The sequence below is a fragment of the Colletotrichum phormii genome, assembly GCF_030913505.1.
Source record: "Colletotrichum phormii strain CBS 102054 chromosome Unknown BDP81scaffold_6, whole genome shotgun sequence".
Lineage (NCBI taxonomy): Eukaryota > Fungi > Ascomycota > Sordariomycetes > Glomerellales > Glomerellaceae > Colletotrichum > Colletotrichum phormii.
The window spans coordinates 1,684,313-1,701,842 of NW_026851448.1; the positions used below are offsets into that span (position 1 = coordinate 1,684,313).

The 17,530-nt window shown below is 54.6% G+C and overlaps 5 protein-coding genes across 5 annotated transcripts; 4 read left to right on the top strand and 1 right to left on the bottom strand.

Moving 5' to 3' along the window:
* Window positions 1-2,823: 2,823 nt before the first annotated feature.
* Window positions 2,824-4,477, top strand: BDP81DRAFT_315561 (ammonium permease; the record flags this gene model as incomplete). The annotated part of the gene is made up of 3 exons (XM_060584097.1): window positions 2,824-2,893; window positions 2,964-3,887; window positions 3,942-4,477. The coding sequence occupies 3 exons, from the start codon at window positions 2,824-2,826 to the stop codon at window positions 4,475-4,477; spliced, it is 1,530 nt and encodes a 509-aa protein (XP_060447692.1).
* Window positions 4,478-7,954: 3,477 nt separating this feature from the next.
* Window positions 7,955-9,587, bottom strand: BDP81DRAFT_404964 (alpha/beta hydrolase). Its single transcript, XM_060588922.1, has 2 exons — window positions 9,274-9,587; window positions 7,955-9,220 (listed from the first exon to the last, which is right to left on the bottom strand). Exons 1-2 carry the CDS (start codon window positions 9,338-9,340, stop codon window positions 8,106-8,108), a joined length of 1,182 nt encoding a protein of 393 aa, XP_060447693.1. The 5' UTR covers window positions 9,341-9,587; the 3' UTR covers window positions 7,955-8,105.
* A 357-nt stretch (window positions 9,588-9,944) lies between these two features.
* BDP81DRAFT_392455 (short-chain dehydrogenase) lies at window positions 9,945-11,194 on the top strand (the record flags this gene model as incomplete). Its single annotated transcript, XM_060587708.1, has 3 exons — window positions 9,945-10,691; window positions 10,761-10,991; window positions 11,066-11,194. 3 exons carry the CDS (start codon window positions 9,945-9,947, stop codon window positions 11,192-11,194), a joined length of 1,107 nt encoding a protein of 368 aa, XP_060447694.1.
* Window positions 11,195-12,067: 873 nt separating this feature from the next.
* BDP81DRAFT_514940 (monooxygenase) lies at window positions 12,068-14,086 on the top strand. The gene is made up of 4 exons (XM_060595843.1): window positions 12,068-12,262; window positions 12,342-13,364; window positions 13,448-13,764; window positions 13,837-14,086. Exons 1-4 carry the CDS (start codon window positions 12,076-12,078, stop codon window positions 14,011-14,013), a joined length of 1,704 nt encoding a protein of 567 aa, XP_060447695.1. The 5' UTR covers window positions 12,068-12,075; the 3' UTR covers window positions 14,014-14,086.
* A 629-nt stretch (window positions 14,087-14,715) lies between these two features.
* On the top strand, window positions 14,716-17,522 carry BDP81DRAFT_459651 (fungal-specific transcription factor domain-containing protein; the record flags this gene model as incomplete). Its single annotated transcript, XM_060593565.1, has 6 exons — window positions 14,716-14,900; window positions 14,968-16,053; window positions 16,156-16,491; window positions 16,649-16,899; window positions 17,024-17,224; window positions 17,365-17,522. The coding sequence occupies 6 exons, from the start codon at window positions 14,716-14,718 to the stop codon at window positions 17,520-17,522; spliced, it is 2,217 nt and encodes a 738-aa protein (XP_060447696.1).
* Between the last annotated feature and the right edge of the window lie 8 nt (window positions 17,523-17,530).

Sequence of the window (17,530 nt, forward strand, 5' to 3'; positions counted from 1 at the left end):
GAATTTGGCTCTCCTGTGTTAGCAAACGGTTGCCAGGCTGAGGACTAATGGATTTCAACCCCCCACAACGAGAGGCGCGTCTCCGGATGGGCGATGGATCCAGCAAGCCGATTTCTTCCTTGACATGTGCCGAAAACGGAGCTGCAAGAACCAGAACCCTCGACGAGCAAGGGTGTAACGGGCTGGATCAACTTCTCAAGAAAAGGAATTTGGTCAATCGTTAGAGTCGTCAAGCGGCCTGTTCCAGAAACCATCTTCGTGTTGCAACGCAACTTGACCGAGAGCGTTCAAATCATGCCACAGCAATGTTGAAGCTAGTAGAAAAGTCGCGGTAGCTTCGCTCGGTTATCACTTGGTGTCACTTGGTGTCAACATGGATGAAGAGTCTTGTCAGGAACGCATGGCCGATCTCGCCGGTTGTCCGCCTCGCAGCAGCTTGAGGTGCGTTGCGGGCATTGGGGATCACATCCTAGTGGTGGTGGGTGGGTTGGCCTCAGTTATTGGCCGCGAGGTCGACAGCAGCATCGCGTGTGGTTTGAAGGCCAGCGGGTGAGACAAGTCGTAGGGTATTATTAGTCGAGAGTACCGCGATAGGGACTTTGCTCAAGGCAGTGACCGAATTCCCGGTACCAAACCCCGTCAGCATACCTATGCCAATGCTGGAAAGCAAAATCGAGCCTTACGATAAGGTCGAGACATCGTCCTTACGGATCAAGAGCTGAAAATTTGGGGGTTTGGGGGTGGAGGACGCCACGGGAAATGTCGTGAAGAGGATTGCCCCATTGGGGCAATTCCACTAAAGAAGAAAGGGAGCGAGGGATTTGGGGGGATCCCAGGCCGACACCCCCGAGGTCCCCCCCCCCCCCCCCCTCATCGTGAGGTCTTGTCCCGCCTGCATCGGTGGAGGGTGTCCGGGTGGGTCGAGTAATTGCCGGACTGCTGGGCCGTGAAGCTGCAGGGGGGATGACAAGCGTGGATTCTGGAAAAGAAAATGAATGAGAGAGCATTTGCAAACTTGTGATGGAGTTGGCTGACTAAACAGCCACAGTGAGCTGTGAGTGGACCAGAGGCATTTCTTTGATTCAGCTCAATTACTGTCCACCACTGACAGGTCCCGCTTGGGCTACGCCTATCGCATGTCTTATCTGTGGTTCTGTCATCCGTATCTACCTAGGTAGGTATCTGGTCGTCTTTCGGGATGATGTTCTTCTTCATCCACCATTGATTCAATGATGACAGCCAAGGACCGAGGATGGTCCAGAGTTGGGGGAGGCACGGAGGCAGCCAAGTGTGACTGTTGAAGCCGTCTCGATAGTTTCGATGGCTTGCCTTGGCAAGCTGTATTCTGGTTGTTGTATGCTCGGCGGGAGTGGCAGTGTCGCAGCCGGTGAGGTATTTGCGCTGCCGGAGTAGATATCGGCCGAGTGGAGGGTTGACCACTGATCATTGACAACCTCTACCAGTGTACTTGAAGTCTCGAACGAGATTGGTAGTCTGCGTAGTGTAGAGAAAAAAGATCAGGCCAGTGATGATACGGTAAATCAGCATCAGAAATTGGTTGATGCGAATAGGAGAGGAGAATCATGGACAGGCTCGTGCCCCAAAGTCTCACACAAACACGTGTACTGACACACACGTACCTCCACAGAGACGGCGTGAACGAGCCAGAGCAAGAGCTTAATCACCCCAGACTCTGTTGCCCTTGAACCCACTGCCCTGGGCTGTCGCTGTCGTCTGAGAAAAGTCGAGGCCTGCTTGCGCTTGCTTGCACCTGCATCATCACTATCGTCGTCTCTAGACGGGTGTGCCTGCTTCAGCTCATTCGATTGTGTCTTTGTGTGTGGTACCTAAGGTGGACTAGAGACAGTACGTACTTTTGCAGCCTGGAGGACTAATGCGAATGACAATGACAGTGACATGGTGGCCGGCCGAGGAAGGCGTGGGGCGCGATAGGTGCAAGGACATTCCGCGGTACGTACCGGTGCATGTTCGACGTGTGGCAGGGGAGGGGCGTCTCTCTTGGCCAGGATTTCCCCCGAACGGCCGGGTCTGGCTTGCACTTGCGGCTTGCCATGCCATGCCTTGCCTTCAAGCCTTGGGCCCATGGGCATTGAGTTCGGAATAGAACGCTCGCTCAGGTTCAGTCTTTTCCCGCCTTCCTGCCTCTAGTCAACCTGCGAAGTAGGTCTGGAAGAACGGAAGTCGTCCACTTTATTCTCTTTCCACCCGCCGCACCATGCTTGTCCACTCACATGTTCATCATTTGCCCAACATAGCCCGTGTCGTGTCTCTTATCTGCCCGCACCAAAACTCACTTACACTTTCCTGTCTGTCAAGTCACTCGTTGATTAACCCGTTGCCCAATGTCAAATGTCCAATGCTCTCTCCCCATCCGCTCCCACAACGCCTCCTCCGTATGCGGATTGCCCACACTATGCTCCGCTGGCCCAGGCAATTACACCCCCAGACACTGCCAGGGATCACCGCAGTATCTCATGCTCCCTCTGCCGCAACCACGTCCTTCTTGAAGCCACCCCATCTCTCCTGTCTTGTCTTGCCTTTTTATATATGATCCTTTCTGTCCCTCCCTTCCCGTTTCTGTCCGGTCGTTCGTTCCTCTTCACCCAGGCAATTCGTCTCATCCTGAACCCGACCTACCCTGGCCGTCGACAAACCTTTCCAGCTCTGTCCATATTCGAGACAGCTTGCTCTTGAGAAAAAAATTAATAATACTCTCTTGTCCCCTCTCTTGTCTCTTCTACGCCATCCAATCCTCTGGTGAACACCTCGCCCCAACCTCGATACCGCACACAACCGCCCATCATGTCCTACACACATACTGGAGCTCCTACGGAGTTCAATGGCACCAACGCCGATTTCGGTGGTGATTCCAGTACGTCGAGCCAGCATTCCGCAACAATTGGGGCTCGCCTCGACCGACTTTGATGCTAATCCTTGAATAGCCACGACGAACTTGAACCAATGGTACCAATCCGGCGACCAGTCTTATATCCTCGTCTCGGCCGCCATGGTCCTGCTCATGATTCCCGGCATCGCCTTCCTCTACTCTGGTCTCGCCCGCAGAAAGTCGGCTCTGTCCCAATTGTGGGTGGTCATGATGAGCTTTTCCGTCATCGTCTTCCAATGGTACTTCTGGGGCTATTCTCTGGCCTTCAGCGAAACTGCCACCAACGGCTTCATTGGTGATCTTCGTCACTTCGGCCTCATGAAGGTCCTCGCTACTCCGTCCCAGGGCTCGCCTCTCGTCCCTGCCCTTCTCTACTCTTTCTACCAGATGATGTTCTGCGCCGTTACTGCCGCCCTCACTGCTGGTGCCACCGCCGAGCGCGGCCGAGTCATTCCCTGCATGGTCTTCATCTTCTTCTGGGCCACCCTCGTCTACGCTCCCGTCGCCTGCTGGGCTTGGAACGCCAACGGCTGGGCCTTCAAGTACGGTGTTCTCGACTATGCCGGAGGCGGCCCCGTCGAAATCGGTTCTGGCATGTCAGCTCTCGCCTACTCCTGGGTTCTCGGCCGTCGCAACGAGAGAATGATGCTCAATTTCCGTCCCCACAACATCTCCCTCATCACCCTCGGCACTATCCTTCTCTGGTTCGGCTGGTTGGGCTTCAACGGCGGTTCTGCTTTCGGTGCCAACCTCCGCGCTGCCATGGCTTGCTGGAACTCCTGCTTGACTGCCATGTTCGCCGCCATGACTTGGTGCCTCCTCGATTTCCGCCTGGCCAAGAAGTGGTCTCTCGTCGGCTGGTGCTCTGGCACCATTTCTGGTCTCGTTGCCGCTACCCCTGCCTCCGGTGTCATCACTCCCTGGGCCTCAATCATCCTCGGTGTTGTTGCTGGCGTTGCTTGCAACTTTGGCACTAAGAGTAAGCTACTCCTCCTCGTGCCCATTTGATCACTGCTAACATATCTGCTCTTAGTCAAATTCCTCCTCAAGATCGACGACTCTCTTGATGTCTTCGCCGAGCACGGTATCGGCGGTATTGTCGGTCTCATTTTCAACGCCTTCTTCGCGTCTGGCTCGATCATCGGCCTCGACGGTGTCAACATGGGAGTCTCTGGCGGCTGGGTTGACGGCAACTACAAGCTCATGTACATCCAAATCGCCTACATCGTCGCATGCTGCGCCTACACCTTCGTCATGTCCGCCATCCTCGCCAAGGCCATCGACATGATTCCCGGTCTCAAGCTCCGTGCTTCCGAGGAGGCCGAGCTTCTGGGTATGGACGACGACCAGCACGGTGAATTCTCTTACGACTACGTCGAGGTTCGCCGCGATTTCCTTGCATGGACCCCCCACCAGGCCGAGCCCGCCGGAGAGGGAAAGTTCATTCCTCAGCACGGAATTGAGGAGCACCAGCACATGGCCAACAATGGAGCAAGCAGCGGATCAGATGAGCCCAAGCCTGTGACGCCTCAAGGCGAGATCAGGAGCGAGAAGGCTCCTTCTCTGTAAGGCGCCCGTGCCACGAGGAAGAGTTGGTCACTTTGATTTGAATTTTTGGTTGCCGTCTGGGCTCCAAAAGCCAGGCGTTATTTACAGGATGGGATTGATCTAAAGCTGTTTTCTCTGTTGGAAGGATATCCCGCGAAATGCGAAGCGAGCAGATATTTTTTTGTTGTATAATACCCCATGGTATATCCGTAATGAGACGCCAAATAAAAGCGACTCATGATCTATTCTAAACGCTCAAGCGCAGTTCTTTTCGGCTGAAGAACTTTGACAGTGTGATGGGATGAAAGCTACGATAGAGTTGTGCAAAGTGAATAGGGAGGGGGGTGACACAACGAGGATGCATGCGGTGTTACCGAATGTCTCATCCTCCGACCGGAAATGGCGACCAAGAAAATAAAAAACAGCGCACCATTGCTGTGAGTGTACATGCTTGGCAAAGCTGGATAGTTGCGGACAAGTGCCACAAGTTTGTGGAAAGTCAGGAAGGTTGCGCGGATGGGGTGAGGGTGAGGGGAAAGGATCGAAACATGGCCATCAGCCTTGGCGCAAGCTCTATTTCTGCTTCTGGCATGTTTGATTCGTTGGCAAATCCGACTACTGTAGTAGACATCGGTCGTCGCCCGGGTTTTCCTGCTCACACCCAGTCTCACTACTCACAGTCTCACTCTTGTCGAGTCGGCAGTGAGGCGGTGCGTGTGCGGTGCCTCTCCCCTCCCGTCTCGTCTCGATGATTGAGTTTTGAGTTTGACTTTTTACACGCGACTCGAAAAACTGAGTTTTTCAGGCGGATATTTGGGCTACAGTTCCCCGGAATAGCTAGCGGTACGTTATTTCGTGCTTTGGTTTGGGTTTCTTGGTGCTCGTCTATTCGTTCCGTTTTGGCTACCACGTCCGGTCGACCACGGTATGGTTAAGATTGGTTCGGCCAGTAGACCGCGGGTCCAATTGGAACGTTCATCTCGCGCATCTTACGTCCCCTCCGTCGGCCGTCCCAAACGGCATGCATACGTATTCGTACACGACCTGGGTACTTGGGATGATACTCCGAGTAGGATGATATTCTGCATAGAATACGCGACGGGACACTGAATAGGATGTCTGTGTCCTCTGGTTTTGGACACCTTTCAGCTTCGGAGTATGAATCTCGTTTCTGCTTTTCAAAGTTGACAGACCAAGCGCCGCGGCACAGTACCGGTGAGCCGACGTCGGCGCTAGCTCTAATACTCTGAAAAGGGTGCGACTATCTCGGAGCGGATGTAGACAACACCGTTGCCGTTGGTAATCGAGGCAATTAATCATGAAGATATGTCGAGGAAGGGGAAAATAGTACGTACTGTATGTAGCCTTGCGTAAGCGATCGGGAATTGACGCTTCACGCTGTGTCTTCTTTTCGAGGGGGGTGGGATCGTTGGATGGGGCGTCATCGTCAACTTGTCAAGGATCCCCTCATCGACATCGAGGCCCCTGTCGACGCACCCTTTTTTTTTCTCGCCCACGCTACCGACGTCGGGGGGGCTTGTCGCCTTAGTGAACCCCACCCACGACGAAAGGTCGAAGAGATAAGGAATTGGACTCTGAGTGGGCGAACTGACGGCGCGACCCCCAAAGTTGGTCTGCCCATCTGAGGAATATATCCACTTTTCGGGTGTGTTCACGCCGTCGCGGCGAGCTAGTGTGATATACCTTAGTCGAGCATGCATCATGGGGGTTCGTCGGCTTGCATTGGGCGTCGGTTGATGAAAGGGCGCGCGGGTGAAGGGAAAATTCGGGATTGGGAAGACGGGGGGGATCGATATGGATACGAAGGCTGATTGATGCCGACAGTTCCTCTGGTTCCCTTATCTTTGCCTGGGAATAGGAGAAGTGGGAGTGAAGAGAGGTGGCGGTCATGCGAGCTGAAAGATTGGAAGAGAAGGAGACGTGGGAGAAATGTCGAGCAAAGGTGGAAGAGATGGAGAGAGAGAGAGAGAGAGAGAGGGAAGGGGAGGCCGCAGAGGAGAAGGTGGGCGAGAGAGGAGGGCGCCAAGTGGGAGATTGTTAGGCAAGAAAGTGCGTGCCACGGGGTTCAACTTTCAATGTCTTGGCAGGACCCAACGGGCCATGCTCCTCCGTACGCACCTGCTACTACCAGAAAAGTGAACAATGTATGGGGCAGGCCGCAAGAGCAAGAGAGGTAGTCGCGATGTCGAAATATGAAGTCATATCCACGATGCGGCTCTTCAAGCTTTTGCTGCACCCCGAGATCCAGCGGGCGCTCGACGGGACTTTTTTCTCCCTTTCCCCAGATCTCGGGAAGCGGTTCGTCCCCCTAGGGACCTAGGTACATGTCTAAATAAAAATCTCCTAGATAAAGAAGAGAGTTGATCCTTCCCGTTGCACGATGCGGCAAAGGAAACACCCAAGTCGTAACGCATCAAGGGCCCGGGAGTTTGGATCTTGCGCCCGCAAGAGGTGGGTTTTCGTGGTGGTTTGGCGGGCGTTGCGGGCGCAACGACATGTTGGCGTGCATTTTGGGTGTGTGGTGTGGCGTGGCGGGTGCAACGGTCTGATTTGCGATAAGATAGCAGATAAAGGCTGCTTGCTTTGCTTATCTGGAAGGTAGGCAAGTAGGTCAGTTCTTTCCTCAATTCACTGGGCATCGACGTGGATTTAAACATCTACATCTCTTCGCCCCAGAGCCGTTGGAGACACGCCACCTTGGAGAGACAACATGTCGTCAAAGCAAGCCCCAAAGAGCCTCAATTCGACTTTTGTGGAACGGGGGTTCGTTTCGGTTCGTCCTTTTGGGCTTCCCGCACCCGCTGGAACGGGAAACGAGATGAAGAGACAGTGACATGCTGGACATGTTGGCTTTGGGCACGCGGCTCTTTGAGAAAAGGGAAAACGGTTACGCGATATTTACATGATGAAAACTCGCCAGTGGCGAGGGAAGAAGAGGGGGCAGCCGCTACAGTACCCCGAACAAACGTGCCAAAGTCTTGGCCTTTTGTTTTTTTTTGGAGGCAGATCTTGTAGGGCGACGAATCGGCGAAGCTCCTTCTTTATTGCGACACGACTGGACGAGATGTCGAATTTGATTTCGTGGTCTAGAATCGATTCGCCTATCTCGGTTTGTCAAGTTTTGTCGGGTTTGACAGCAATTGACGCGGTACACTCAGTATTTGAGATATTCGGCCCCGGCTGTACCCTCTCGACTACCCGCGGCATACGCATCGTGACCTCGGTTCGAGACACCCTTGCCTCTTGGAGAGAGCCAATTCGGAATTGAGCGACTGGAATCAAGGTCCCGTCGCGACAGGGCAAGTTGCGCTGCCGCACGCTAAACTCTTCTTCTTCTTGAAATCGTGAGATACTTCAAATGAGTCTGATATGACGGAAGAAGTACGTCCTTGCCCGCGAGTGCGTGCAGGTGGCTGACGAAGAAGCTCACCTGATACCGGATCATCGACTGGACCGCTTACCTTACGAGAACTTCTACGCCACAGTTCAATGGACAGGCATATTCTTGCGAGCGCACTAGACGAACGACGCGGCAGCAGAGAAAAGAACAGAAATCCCGACAAGCACTTGTCATGTTGCGGTCATCAAATGCGATGGTATCATGTGCATTCATTCATCGACCGAAAACTCAACAAAGACACTTCGATGCCCAACTTCTCATCCTCTGAGACGCATCCCCGATCATCCCGAACTCGGACTCGATCAGAATCCCATCGTGGACCTCGGTCGCCGCCACCTCAAGCTGGACATTCAGCCCGGGATTCCGTCTCCTGACCGCCTCCGCAAAAACCCGTGAATCGTTGCAAAACACTTCCTGCGCACCAGCGGTCACGTACACCGACTTGGCAATTGTGTGAATCTCCCCGAACCACTCCATATCGCCATCCAGCGCCAGCGGCTCGTGCGGATTCGTGGCTTGCTTCTGCGCGTGGTCGTCGGCAAAGAGGTAATTGCCACCGTTGGCGACGATGGCCGCCGAGAGCATATCGACGCGGTGATTATCCCGGAAGGTCACGGCATCGGTGCGAAGGGAGAGGAAAGGGGAGACCAAGAATGTGCCGGCAAGGGGGCTAGTCAACCGAACGGGCTCGACATCAGGGTGGGGACGGAGGAGATGGCAGAGAACCTGAGCTGTGAGGTTTCCGCCGGCCGAGTCGCCGCCAATGATGAGGTTCTCTGGCGTGACGCCGGACCCTAGGAGGTGGTTGAGGGCCGCCGCGGCCTGCTGCAGCTGCGTCGGGTACGTAGCGCCCGGGCAGAGGGTATACTGCAAGACTGCGACGGCGACCTCCCCTCCATCGGCACCGCCGGGGCCACCGTTGACGTAGCTCTCCCAGCACCAGGTGAGGTGGCCCGGAGCCAGCGGGGCGATGTACCCGCCGCCGTGGAAGAAGAGGACGAACTTGGAGGCCTTTTTGCGATTGCCTAGCCACATGATGCTTCCGCTGCCGCCGTCGGTTGCGACATTGTTGGTACCCGCCTCGGTGCCGAGGGGTTCGATGTCTTGGTGCAGACGGCTGAGGGCGGTTACGTTGCCGTTCTTGGACTCTTTGGCCTTTTGCTTTGCGACCCAGGCCGAGTAGACCTCGAGGGTAGGAGTGGCAAGGAATTGGATCTCGCGCGGCTTGAAGCAGCCCAGAACGATGCGGTAAGTTGTGGCCAGGAGCCAGAATCTCAGCGGGATGCCTCGGTGGATGGCGCGTGGTAGCCCGAGAGCTACGATTGAGAACAAGGTAGGGAAAGCTGTTTGTTTCGGTGAGCTCTACGTCATGTAGCTTGTTGAGTTTTGTACCTACCCCAGAGCACATGAAAGATGAGACCCAACTTCTCGAGAGGTCGGAGACCAGGTTGTCCCTGGGCCATGGTTGCTGATCTGATCCGAGTGTTTGGAGCCGAGTTTCCTAATGACGTGGGTAGAGGAGCTTGCCACTTTACTTAGTAATTCGAAAGAGGTAAGGTACTCTGGGGAACCATTAAATAAGGCAGTTTGTAGCTTCGAAGCGTTGATGCAAGTGCGAGCCGAGGTTCCTACCTTATCCAACACTAGAGAGTGTGAGCCAGCCAAGGTATAGACGGGATGTTGCACTGACGGACTCCGCAGCGGGCCGACATGGAGTACAGAATTTCGTCCCAAAATATGGGGAAATCAAGATTTATTTCCCCGCCTCCGGCTGTTCTTTCTCTTGGCACGTTTTGTGGGGGATGGGCCGTTGGAGTCAAACGGAACAGCTCCAGGAGGCTGAACCGGGGTTGCGTTCGGAACGAACCCGACGTGGGGTCCGGGATGGACCCATCGGGGACGGTCTGGGGAAGAGGATGGGTTACGGGAGTGGTGGAGACGTTTGTCGTATAAGGTAGATCTTGGTCTACATTCCACTATATTTGCAGTCCAGATGGCTCAAAGATTGATGACGAGAATTATTGCGTAGCTTCTCATTTGCTCAATTCACTTTCACCACCAGAGACCATGCCTTTAACAATCGACACCGTCGCCGTGTTCCTCCGCGGGACCATCCTCAACCCAGCCCTCGTCGCCGCGGTAGCAGGAGTAGCAACGCTATCTCTAGACCAAACCGCCCTCACTTCGTACAACGTACCCGTCACCCTCCCCCAACTCCAACTCGCCTCCTGCGCCCTCGCGGCCGCTGGCCTGGCCCTCCGGCTCCACGAGTACCTCACCCGCTGGACCGCCAACAACTGGACGACGGACACAACATGGGACTGGTCCAAAGAAATCGTCGTCGTCACGGGCGCCAGCGGTGAAATCGGCATCGGCGCGGGCGTGGTGCGCGATCTCCTCGCGCGGAACCCGCACACGACGATCGTCGTGGTGGACTATGCTCCCCTGGCATGGCAACCTAGCCCAGGGACGGGGAAGAATCTGCATTATTACCAGTGCGACTTGAGCGACAAGGAAAACATCCGCTCCCTTTGCCAACGCATCCGCGCCGAGGTAGGGAACCCGACGGTGCTGGTGAATAACGCCGGGCTCGGCCGCGGGCGCACCGTCATGGAGGGGACGTATGCCGACGTGGAGCTGACAATTAATACCAACTTGCTGGCGCCGTTTTTGTTGACCAAGGAGTTTCTTCCGCATATGGTGAGGGAGAATCATGGACACATTGTGAATGTGAGCTCGATGAGTTCTGTGATGCCGCCTGCGCAGATTGCGGATTATGCGGCGACAAAGGCTGGATTGGCGGCTCTTCATGAGGTATGTTATTTGTGCAAGCCTTACCTCTAGACGTTATATATCTAATCACTCCGGGTACTGCGGAAACAGAGTCTTCAGCTGGAACTGAAATACATCCACAACGCGCCCAAAGTCCGGCTGACGCTGGGCCTCCTGAGCTTCATCAAGACGGCCATGTTCAAGGGTGAGACGGGACAGTCGGCGTTTGTGTTTCCGTTGCTTGAGCCGGATACTGTTGCGAGGGCTTTTACGGATACGTTGTATAGCGGGCTCGGGAGGGTGATTTACCTGCCGGGTATCATGCGGTACATTGCCATGTTGGTGAGTCTTTCTCCGTTGCAACCCTCTCCAAAGAAAACTTTTTGGTTGTTAATGTGCGCGGGATGTGCGAATAGAGGAGTTCTCCCGAGTGGTTTTGGAGGATCGCGAGGGAGAGTACTGCGGGTCTCAAGGTGGACTTTAAGGGGTATCAAAAGGTTGATAGCAAGACTGGGAAGTTGGAGGTTATGGATGGTAAGAAGTAGGTGCATGCCGACATGGTAACGAATTTGGGTTCGAAAGAAAGAGGAATACGAAGCCTCATTGGGGGGGGATGTTGATTCTGGGTTTGTTTTCTCTCCTACAAGAACCTTCAGAAAATGTAAATATGGTTGGATTATTGTTATATCACATGGAATTCGAACATGAATTGTTGCTCTTGCATCGCATGGAAGTCATAATTACAATCGGCGTTAAGCATCAGACATCGATAGACTCTCACGTTGAGAAGAACCATAAATTCGTTCAGACTCGTCCGAACCCCCCAAAGTTGGCGATTGATTCAAGTAACAGGACTTCAAATTCGACCTGATTTGGTATGGCACTCCCCTCCTGGCGTGATCAACTCTGCATACCTTGAGGTACCTACCTACCTTACCCATGTCACGGGGTTGGCGCGGAAATACATCCTCACGGTGCCCAATCCAAGTCGTTCCTGTGACGAACCGTGTCGTCCATGCTGAGGAATGCACATCACAAACTCATCGTTCCCATCGACGCAGACAGTTTGTTGCCAATCGGAAGTGCGAGAACGAAGACGACGACGAGGGGTTCGCGGCTTCGAATGACCGTCACATTCCTAGGCACTTATCGGAATCGTCCCGACCAATAGGAACGCGCCCGCGGTCTCCCAAATGTCCATTTACGGAAACCATCCGGAACCCGATCATAGCACAGTGACAGAGTGATGTACGGACGGCTGGTGGAAGGATGAAGGGCAAGATGTTTTCAGAATAAAACAATGGGATGGTCAGGCTCTCACAGCTATTTTGCATGTTCTCTCAATAATCCCACTGGTGACTGTATTCCTCATAGTCGTCGGCGTCTCATACCAACCTCGTTCTTTAAACCTCGACGATTTCACAACATGGCGAAGACTATCAACGTCAGCGAGACTGAACATGTCTCTTACAGCCAATTCGCCTGTATTGGCTCTGGGTTTGCAGCCATTGGCCTAGGGGCAACGCTGAAGCGATGGTACGGAATCGAAGACGTAAAGTTCTTTGAACGGCATAGCCAGCTAGGTGGAACTTGGTTCATCAATCGATACCCGGGTATGTTTTTGGACATCCCAATCCCTCATTATAGTTTCTAGAACAAGAGCAAACAACAATCTCTGATCTCGCTGCTTAGGATGCGCTTGCGATGTCCCCAGCGCGCTGTACAGCTTCTCCTTCGAGCCCAACCCCCACTGGACGCGAGTCCTGCCGACCTACTATGAGATATGGGAGTACCTCAACAACATAGCCCACAAGTACAACCTCGTCCGCAACATGTCCTTCGACGTGCTGGTCGAGCGCTGCGAGTGGATCGAGGAACGCGCCCGCTGGCGCCTCTCGATCCGCCACCTCAAGTCGGGCGCCATCTTTTTCCACGAGTGCCAGTTCCTCTTCGCCGGCACGGGCGCGCTGGTCACACCCAACGACATTGACGTGCCCGGCGCGGATACCTTCAAGGGCGTGATTGAGCATACCGGCCGGTGGCGTCCGGATATCGAGCTCGAGGGGAAGAAGGTCGTACTCTTTGGCAACGGGTGTACCGCCGCGCAGGTCGTTCCAAACATCGTCCACAAGACAAAGTCGCTGACGCAGATTGTGCGGTCGAAGCACTGGATCTTCCCGCCTATTGACAGGAAGGTGCCCGACGTGATTCGGTCCGGGCTCAGGTCCGTACCCGGCCTGACGCGTCTTCTGCGCTTCATCGTTTTCGCTGCGGCGGAGAGCTCGTTGCAGGGGTTCTCGTTGACGGAGGCGGCGGGGAAGTATAGGGCCGGGCAGAAGAAGATTGCGGAAGAGTATATGCGGTCTACGGCGCCGGCCAAGTACCACGACTTGCTGGTCCCGGAGTTCGAGATTGGGTGTAAGCGGCGCATCTTCGATTCCGGGTACCTGAAGAGCCTGCACGCCGAGAATTTGACCTTGACGAACGAGAAGGCGCTGGAGATTGTGACGGAGGGCGTCAGGACGGCAAAGGGGCACATTGAGGCCGATGTGATTATCCTGGCCAACGGATACCACACTAATGAGTTCGTTGCTGGGGTCAATGTTATTGGGCGAGGCGGCGAGACGATACCGAGCCATTGGGAGTCGTTTGGCGGGCCCGAGGGGTACAACTGTTCGATGATGAACAACTTTCCCAATTTTGTCATGATTATGGGTATGTTCACAAGTCTCCGGAGATGAGTGCCTATGAAAGAAGTGGATTTCTTAGTGCTAACATGTATACTCAACAACCAACAGGCCCCAACGCTGCGACGGGACACACCTCGTCGATCATGGCCCTAGAAAACTCCATCAACTACGCCCTGCGCGTCTTCAAGCCCGTGCTGGAAGGCAAAGCGAGCATCGCGGAGATCAAGCGCGAGGCCGAGGAGACCTACACCGACACCATCCAGGACGCCCTGCAGCACAGGGTGTGGAACTCGGGATGCAGCAGCTGGTACTTTCAAAAATCGGCGGACGGCACCAAGACGTGGAACGCCATGAGTTACCCCTATACGCAGGGCTACTTTTGGTATCGCTGCCTGTTTCCAGTGTGGTCGGACTGGGAGTATAGCGTGAGTAGACCAAGGAGCATTGTGACAACTGCCTGGATGAATGGCGAAGCTAACTTGACTGTTGCGTTACAGGGAAAAACTAGTTCGGTCTCGTCGATCAAGAAGAGGCAGCCGCGGGGTCTGCTTTTCGTCCTGACCACGTTGCTTGGTCTTGCGGCCTGGGGTGCTTTTGACAAGACAGTATTCACTGCGGCTGTGGCTCACGCTCAGGTTTCGTTTAATGCCCTTGTTTCCTCCATTCCCAAGTAGACCATCATCATCATCATCATCATCATCATCATAATGTATTTCCTCGAATTGCCAGCGGCTTAATCATTGCAGGGGTGTTCAGTGTCTCTTTTCAAATTCATCTGACAGTTGTATACAAAATAGCCTAGCCAAGTTGTACCCATATCCTTCGATACTCACATGAGAATAAACACCGACATAAGCTCACCAAGATGTCACCTGCACCAATCTGGGGCATGCCAGGTATTTCGTCAATACTAGTAGTTAACGGGCCCGGCAGTTGCACCCTTGTCGAGGCAAACGGCGAAAACACGCACCAATCATTGTGCTGGTGATAGTCATAGCGTAATTTCTAACTCCCCGGTGGGCTTTCAACTCGTCCCGGTGGCCCGCTTCCGCTGGGGAACTTCACGGTCCGATCTGCACGTCAAGGACATAGCCGTTCAACCCCGCAAAACTCATTTGGACCTTGTCCATTCAAGGAGTCCAGAGTACCTTATGACGAACACTTCCATCCGGCATCTCCGCATTGTTTTTAGTATTGGTACATTCACAGTACTTCTGTTGCTCTGTCCTAAAGTTCTCGACAATCTCGAGCCATCCCACAATGAGAACACAACGGCAGTAACAACTTGACAACGTAGAAGCGTCGATTCTTCACCGAAATTTCAATATCAACAAACCTGGCTTGGGTCCCATCGCGGCAGTAAACGGCACCTTACGATGCCTCCTGGGCGACAGGAACGGCAGCGTCGTCGCAAAATTACACTTGCATGCGAACCATGCCGAGAGCGCAAGGCGCGTTGCGATGGTGGCAAGCCCATCTGTTCAACCTGTCAGCGCCGGTCTCTGAACCTCGAGCATTGCGTCTACACGGTGAATAATGCCAGAACGGCATGTAGCGATGAGTGAGTTCCTCGCAATAGTAATGGTTTGATGTTTCCATCTTTTCATTCCACTCACCTGCCAAAAAAGCTACACAAAGACGCTTCATGAGCGCATTCACAAACTAGAACAGGCTTGCGCGTCGCGCGGCATCGATATCAACACCCTCGAAGCTATCGGGCAAGACATCCAAGGGCCCGCGGACAATGATTCATCCGCCGCAGCATCGCGGGACTTCAACGTACTAGACGCCGCCTCCGCCATGGAAACATCCGACGACCAAGCAGCAGCAGCCGCCCAGCTCCCGTCGCCGTACTCGTCCGTCGGCGTCGACAGCTTGAGTGAGGCAAGGAGAGTGACGGCCATGGGCACCATCCTCGCCGAGGACGACCTCGAAGACTCGCCCAACAACTCTGCGGAGCCTGACTTCTACGGCAGGTCCTCGGCCGTTGCGTTCTTGAAGGAAGCCTACAGCGCGATGAACTCGAACTCGGTCCCTGCACGAGCTCAGCCGTCGGGGGGCACACCGTTTCGGGTTAGTCAGCAGGCACTGCCGTCCGTCTCGACGCCGTCTTCTCTGTACGCGGACTTTGACAAGTTCCTTTTGCCCCCTCGCCCGTTCGCCGATCACCTTCTCCAGCTGTACTTTCAGAGAGTACACTACCTCTACCCCGTATTCCACAAACCAGCCTTTGAAAGAGCCTACGAATCCCTCTGGCAACCGACGACAACCACAGCAACAGCAGCAGCAGCCACGCAAGCAGACGACGACTTCCGCGGCGTAGGCCTAGGCTGCTCCCCCGGCGCAGACGCCACCACAATCGTCTTCCACAGCGCCCTCAACTCCATTTTTGCTCTGGCCTGTAACTTTGCCGACCTCACTTGCGCCGAAAAGGCAAAGAGCATCGAGATTTTCCTGCTGCGGAGTCGCAAGTGCCTCAGCGTCGATCTGCTCGAGAAGAATAACCTCGGCGTCGTGCAGACGCTGTTGTTGTCCGGGTTGGTCTTTCAGGGGACGCCGTTTCCTGATCGGTGTTGGAATGCTGTTGGAATTGCGTGTCGGATTGCGCAGGGGCTTGGGCTTCATATGGATGTTGTGGCGGCACGGGAGGAGGGGTTTACTTTGGAGATGGATGTTAGGCAGCGGACGTGGCAAGGTTGTGTTATTCTCGATACGTGAGTGTTTTCTTTGCCCTGTTTCTCTCCGTTGGTGTTCATGACCGGTTCAAGGGAACCTGGGTCGATGCCCGAAGACTGACAAGATCTAACATTCTCAAGTCTCGTGAGCATGACGTTTGGTCGACCAACCGTTACATCGAATCTTTCAGCAAACGAACTACGTTCTCGGTCCCATTCCGCCGCAGACCAGCGCATCGAGCAACCAAAACTGGAATTCATCACCCAGAGCTTCAAGCTGAGTCTGATACTCGAGAATATCCTCTCGCAAGTCTACCAGCCGTGGCGGAACCGGCATCCCACTCAGAGAGCAAGTTGTGGCACGCGGGGAGGAGGAGGAGAAGGAGGAGGACTAAGCTTTGACGCCATCGTCGAACTCGACTCCAAACTAACCGACTTTGAGGACTCGGTGCCGCCGCTTCTGTCGTGGGGAGCCGAGTCTGCTTCCGCGCTGGCCGGAGTATCGTCTCCGGAGGACCTCCGTATCCTCGCGACACAGAAACACGTGCTACACGCAAGGTTTGTTCCCACAAAGTGTACTCCGCAGAAATCCCCGACGAAACCTGACTAAACACTGATCGTCCGAAAACCGCAGACTCTTGTATCTCCGTCTCATGCTTCACAGACCGATCCTCACTGATCTCTCTGCGGGGTACGCCCGACCTCACCGGGACGCCGCCGGAAGAACGTCCGAAGCACCGCCTAAGCCGCAGGACAAGGGTCTCCGGGCGCCGTTCCTGACGGAGTGTGCCAGGGTGTGTGTGGGCGCGGCCATGCGGCTCATTGATCTGGTGCAGGGTTCGTATTGGACGGACACGACCGGGGCGTGGTGGTGGAATAGCCTGTGTAAGTCCTTCCCCCCTTTCTCCTCTTATACCCTATTCCTTCTTGCCCATTCCCTGGAAACTTTTCCCGCTTCGAGTATTTAAATCAGACGATGGGATAATACGAAGCTCACATGGAATTACAGATGCCTGCGCCGCCGGCCTAGTCCTAATCGTCTCCCGCCTATGTCCGCGCCTCTGGACGGGGCTAGACCACGCGGCAACGTCCGCCTCGTGGGAACAGTGTCAGGGTATCCTGCAGGCCATCGCGGTCTTTAGCGTCTCGGCTCGCAAGTCGCTGGATCTGCTGCGCAAGATTGACGGGGCCGTCACGCAGCTGCAAGCAGGTGAGTGTGAGCGCGAGCGTGTGTGTATGTGATCCTTTCCCCTAGCCACAAGAGAAATCCAACCCAGCCTTTTCCCCCATTCTCTCTCTCAAATTTCATGGGCTTTACAGTACGCTGATATGGGATCCATTATGTTATAGCGAGAGAACCATTGGGAGAGCAGATTGACCCCGAGATGAGTTGCGCGGGGTTGGCGGAGAGCTGGTCGCTTCCGGCGGATATCGATGTCTCGCTGCTTCTTGAGCCTGATCCCATGTCTTTCTTTCGCGGGTGGGAGGTGATGGGATACGAGACTTGAAGCGTCTT

Excerpts from the sequence above, each read along its gene's own strand:
- BDP81DRAFT_404964 (XM_060588922.1), bottom strand. The coding sequence starts at position 9,340 with ATGGCCCAGGGACAACCTGGTCTCCGACCTCTCGAGAAGTTGGGTCTC. Across the intron at positions 9,221-9,273 it reads CATCTTTCATGTGCTCTGGG|CTTTCCCTACCTTGTTCTCA; the intron begins GTAGGTACAAAA and ends CGAAACAAACAG.
- BDP81DRAFT_514940 (XM_060595843.1), top strand. The coding sequence starts at position 12,076 with ATGGCGAAGACTATCAACGTCAGCGAGACTGAACATGTCTCTTACAGC. Across the intron at positions 13,365-13,447 it reads CAATTTTGTCATGATTATGG|GCCCCAACGCTGCGACGGGA; the intron begins GTATGTTCACAA and ends AACAACCAACAG. Across the intron at positions 13,765-13,836 it reads GGTCGGACTGGGAGTATAGC|GGAAAAACTAGTTCGGTCTC; the intron begins GTGAGTAGACCA and ends GTTGCGTTACAG.